General features: G+C 40.1%; 1 protein-coding gene across 1 annotated transcript; it reads left to right on the top strand.

Moving 5' to 3' along the window:
- The first annotated feature begins 2,539 nt into the window (after nucleotides 1–2,539).
- On the top strand, nucleotides 2,540–2,974 carry LOC110112523 (uncharacterized mitochondrial protein AtMg00820-like). The gene has a single exon (XM_020844775.1). The coding sequence runs from the start codon at nucleotides 2,540–2,542 to the stop codon at nucleotides 2,972–2,974; it is 435 nt and encodes a 144-aa protein (XP_020700434.1).
- Nucleotides 2,975–5,794: the final 2,820 nt, after the last annotated feature.

Raw genomic sequence — 5,794 nt, 5'->3', positions numbered from 1 at the left:
GATGAATCAAACACAACCCCCGTTGGGTAGGCCAGTCGCGCCGACAACCACACCGGCACTGCATCCATACAGCGATCGTCGATTCCATACAACTGTTCCGGCTATTTCGGATTCAGAGGAGGATGATGAATTGCAACAAGCACTGGAAGTGTCCGATTCAGCGGAAGGAGATAGAACAAATTACTATGAGCAACCTCGACGGTACCCAGTACAACAGCGTCAACACGGCGAATTCCATATTAAATTGGATATTCCATTCTTCGATGGGCGACTACATATCGAAGATTACTTGGATTGGGAGCGCGCTGTTGAAGCATTCTTCGATTATATGGAAATTGCACTGTTGACCTCATTTTTGTATGAGGTCACCTGGACCAATCCTGACCCTACATTAATCCAGACCTTAGATCTTATGATCAATCTGATCCCTAGGATTCTTTTAGATCTAGGCCTTAGGATCTATTCTAGATCTTAGGACTCTTCCAGATAGATCCAGACCCTAGGATCTATTCTAGATCTTAGGACCCTTTTAGACTTCAGATCTTAGGACCTATTCTAGACCCTAAGACTCTTCTAGATCCAGACCCTGTAATCTTCTTAGGCCTTAGGAATTTCCTAGACCTAAGATCTATCCAGACCTTAAGATCAATTCAAATCCCATATCAATCTAGACTTCAAATCAATCCTGACTCTAATCCAATCCAGATTTCAATTCAATCCAATCCTTAATCAAGATCCAGACCTCAGTCCAGTTCAGAATCCAGTATTCTGCCTAGATCATACCTTTGATCTAACATCAAACCTATCCAATCAATTATGATCATTCAAATGATCATAAATGAATTAAATAGCTCAAGTTCAATCATTCAAACCCAAAATCCAGCCCAAATTCAAAAATCCAGATTCAAACTTCAAGTCCAAAGGCTTTGTCCTAAAAGCCTTTTCCACTGAATTTTCAAACACTTCAAAACCCTGTCAAATGGCCTCTGATTCAGGGTTTGTCAGTTGCATATTGATGAGACATGTCTCTAGAGGCTACCCTCCAAATTTGAGCCCATTCTGAGCTCTCTAACCCCAGTTACTAAATCAAGATCCAAAGGCTGCAAAACCTTCAAATATTTACAGCCTATGCCACTGGACTTGCTATTCGTTGAATTCTTGACTACAGGGCTTTCCCCAAAGCCTCTAGTCACCTCCAGACCCTTGATTATAACCCATTGAACATTAAACTGCATCTTGGTAGACCCAACCTGGCCCCTAGTAGGCTATGGGTCAAAAGTCCAAATCACCTTTTAAGGGAAATATTGAAGTTTTCAAAAATTTCAATATGCCCTTATCAAATTAAACTCCAGAACCTGTCCCAATGCATCCTAATCATCATTAGAAGTGCATTGAACCCAGTCCCTGACCCTGATCAAGCCTTTTTGGCCAAATCGACCTTTTTGACCAAAATACCCTTAAGAGACCAAAATAGTGATTTCAAACCAAACGACCTCCAAATTGAATACAATCACTTCCAGCAAGTTTCAAATATTAAACCAAACCTGTTGAACTCATTCCCAGATCCTGGGTCAACCTGGTTGACCAAGTCAACATAGTTGACCAAAATGGCCCTTTAAGGGTTCAAATAGGTGTTCTGACCCAAATGACCTCTTTAGACCATGGGACCACTTCCATTGGTTTTAGAATGTCATTTCAAACCTGTTGAACCTGACCCCAGCCTCTGAGTCAACCTGGTTGACTAGGTCAACCAATTTTGACCCAGATGACCCTTAATGGGCCCAATAAGGCCCATTTAGCCAAATCAAATCCCATAAATCCTGGAACCACTTCCAATAGACTCAAAATATCATTTCAAATTGATTAAACCCATTTTCAGACCCTGGACCCACCTGATTGACCAAGTCAACAAAGATTGACCTAATGAGCCCTTAAGAGTTCAAATGGGTCATTTCAACCCATTTAACCGGATCAATGCCTTTAAACTTTTAAACTCATTCAATTCAATGCCACCGCAAACTACATTATAAATCTTCTTCCCTCCAAATCTTTTAACAGCAATTCTCCTCATAAAGCTCTGTACAATAAACCTCCCTCATATTCCCATCTTTGCCCGTTCGGCTGCCTTTGTTATCCGTGGCTAAAACCTTACACAACAAATAAACTTCAACCTCGTTCTCAACAATGTATCTTCCTTGGTTACTCTCCACATCACAAGGGGTACAAATGTTACAACCTGGAAAACCACAAAACCTATCTCTCCCGCCACGTCGTCTTTTATGAAGCCAGTTATCCTTACTCTAGCTTGCATCAACCCAACCCTCCTCAGACAACTACACCGCAACCCATTTGTCCCAACCTTCTTGTCCCAGCATCCACAATTCCTCCCACTATCACTTCTGATCAAACCTCATCTTATTCCCCTCCTAATCTTAACACCTCTCAACCCACGGCCTCCATCCATACCACTCCTCTGCTCACCGCTCCTACCGAACCCGATACTGGTCACGCTCAGCAGCAACCGTCACAACCGCATCCCATGATAATAAGATCAAAGGCGGGCATATTCAAGCCAAAGCAGATCCTCAGCCTTACCTGCTCTGCTGATAACAACTCTACACCTCTGACATATAAACAGGCGTCCAAGCATCCACATTGGCAGATAGCTATGCAAGAAGAAATAAACGCTCTCCATAAACAACAGACATGGTCTCTTGTACCCGTTCCTCCAAACAAACCTATACTAGGATGCAAATGGACTTACAAAACCAAAATGCATCCAACGGGCAAGCTGGATCGTTACAAAGCAAGACTCGTAGCTCTCGGATACAACCAAACTTACGGTGAAAATTACACCGAAACATTCAGTCCAGTTGCGAAGATGACAACCATACGGATCGTCCTCATCCTTGTCGTCAATCGTAGGAGGAAAATGCTCCAACTGGATGTCTCAAATGCCTTTCCTGCACGGTGATCTTCCCGATGACATTTACATGCGTCAACCACCCGGTTTTGAAGATACAAGTCAACCAAACCTAGTATGCAAATTACACAAATCCCTCTACGGCCTCAAACAGGCACCGCGACAATGGTTTCAGAAATTCACAAGTTTTTTGCTGTCACGTGGTTTCGGGTTTAGTCGCTCCGACCCCTCTCTTCTCATCTTTTCAAAGAATCACATTCTAATATATCTCTTAATCTACGTCGATGATATTCTTGTAACAGGTAACGATTCATCAAGCATTCAAACGCTGCTTGCCGATCTCAACTCAAACTTTGCTCTCAAACAGTTTGGAGAGATATCCCTCTTTCTAGGAATTCAAGTCCTACAAACACCCAACGGCTTCTTCCTAACACAAGAACATTACGCCAACAAGCTCATCCAGGAAGCCGGTTTTGAGCAATGCAAGGCGGCACCCACACCTATTGTTCCTGCTTCTACAAACAGACATATAAACACTCAACCTTTTCATGATCCTCAGCTATATCGTCGGCTTGCAGGATCACTGCAATATCTTTCTATAACTCGGCCGGATATAGCCTTTGCAACTAATCGGGCTTGTCAACATATGCAACAACCCACGACACAAGATTTCCAGAACCTGAAACGTATCCTTCGGTACGTAAACGATACTGCACAGTTCGGGCTTCCTATCAGACCCGGTGGCACTCAACTTCAAACATTCACAGACGCGGACTGGCCTTCTGATCAGTCCGACCGAAAGTCTGTTTCTGGTTACTGCACTTTTTTAGGACCAAATTTGGTCTCCTGGTCCGTAAAGAAACAAGCAACTGTTGCCAAGTCCTCTACCGAGGCCGAATATAGGGCCTTATCCGCCGCTACTTCAGAGGTTTTGTGGCTCAGACGTCTCACCACAGAACTCAAACTCGATCAAATAGCGCCTACAACGATCCATTGTGACAATGTCTCCGCAATAGCCATTGCCAAGAATCCCGTCTTCCACGCACGGACAAAGCACATCGAGATCGATTACCATTTTATCCGACAACACATTTCTTCCGGCGCCATCCACATTCAGCACATACCCTCTCAAGAACAAATTGCAGATATTTTAACTAAACTGTTTGCTCGAACTCGCTTTAATTTTCTTCGCTCCAAATTAACCATTCGTTCCACGAATGATTAATTTGAGGGAGGCTATAAGCATATGGTTCAGTTATTTGTAATATTTACCTTTATACCAATACTCTGTCTATATATATCATTTGTATCTCACAGAACTACTATACAGAATTTATCTTTTCTTCTCATTTTCCTTTCTTCCTTTCTACTCTGTTCAGTCTCCTGTGCGTTTTCTCTGTTGCTCTCAGTCTCTTCACACATATGGTAAATTTCGTGAACATTTTTTGTTAATATGCTAACGATCTTACTAGGAAGTAACATTGATAAAACATGAGTGTGCTGAATTCAGCCAATACGAAACCTGATAGAATTGGCATATTGCTAGCCCAGAAATGATAGTTTCTATTATTAGATACAAGAATTTGCTGCATTCATTGGTACATTACTTCTCATCATAATATGCAATTGTTTAAAACTAGTTACAGATTTAAGACATTTTTTCCAATGCTTAATCTTTTTTTATTTTACTCCAACTCTTGTGGATTTAGCTTCATAATGAAGGCTTCAAAAACTATGTATGCCATGCTCACTTTTTTTCTCCGATTTCTTCTCCTTTGATGTCAAATACAGATATGATAATATTAGTTCAGTACAGAATGCTAGTGCCTTGCTGTTTTCCTGCTGCTACAAAGAAGTGTCATATGGCTCACTTCGAACAGCTCCATAGTTTAAAATTATTGTTTTAAATGAATTAATGCGTTCATAGTCATTCTTATGCTAGCAACCCAAGTTTAGAATTGAATTTGGTATCCAAATTGTAATCCTTCCTCCTCCACAACAAACACAACTTTGATCAGCATTAGATTTTTCCCTTCTTTTATGCTGAATTAAACTTTTTAATTCGATAAAGAGCTATTAGAATTCGTATAATTTTTAGCATTGTACCATTCCAAATAGCTAACTTCCTAGCATGTTGAGTCCATTCGATCATTTTTTGTGCATCCTCTTACTTTTTTTAAAGCTTTTCATTAACTTATTCCCTAATGTTTCAGGTACTTATCCAAAATCTTCCTTTATCGCCAATTCTTCTTCTTTCTCTTACCCAGATAGAAAATAGGCCCACTGGCGTGAATCATATGTTCAAATTATAATATATTTGGCTAGTTTTGACAAAATTTATGACTACAGCTAAATTATTAGTTTTGTTTTGGAGATTTGCAGTTACTGAGGTCATAAAAACTGATCCAGAAGTACGTGTGTGGAATCTTCCGAAGAAAAAGAATATTGACAGAGATTTGTGGAAGGCTTTCAAAGGATTTCCTGGTATTATATATATAAACCCTGCTGTTACTGGAAATAGAAAGACCAGGGATCCTATCTGTAGGGGCTTCGCATTTATTGGGTTTGAGTCTAATGATGCTGCATATAGGTAATATTTTTTATTTGGATGTCATCCTTTTTCCATTTAGCAATATAAAAATCCCTTTTTTGGTAACTTTATAAAAGTTTTGTACTCAATTTTTTTCTATAGTGAAGTGATAAATATGAAGCAAGCATTGTAACACTTATTCAGTACTGCTTTATTTTAGGAAGTGTTTATCATAGATATTAAAACTGCGATTGGTAGCTAACTTTTTTGACTGCCAGTAAAGCATCCATATGGAAACTTTCACTATTAGATGATAAATTCATAGTATATTTTCTTTAAAG

The sequence above is a fragment of the Dendrobium catenatum genome, unplaced genomic scaffold, assembly GCF_001605985.2.
Source record: "Dendrobium catenatum unplaced genomic scaffold, ASM160598v2 fragScaff_scaffold_697, whole genome shotgun sequence".
Classification (NCBI taxonomy): Eukaryota; Viridiplantae; Streptophyta; class Magnoliopsida; order Asparagales; family Orchidaceae; genus Dendrobium; species Dendrobium catenatum.
The sequence above is the reverse complement of the archived record's forward strand: the minus strand, read 5'-3'. Positions and strand labels throughout refer to the sequence as shown.

Bases quoted from the DNA above. Each gene is read 5' to 3' on its own strand.
- LOC110112523 (XM_020844775.1), top strand. From the start codon at position 2,540: ATGATAATAAGATCAAAGGCGGGCATATTCAAGCCAAAGCAGATCCTC.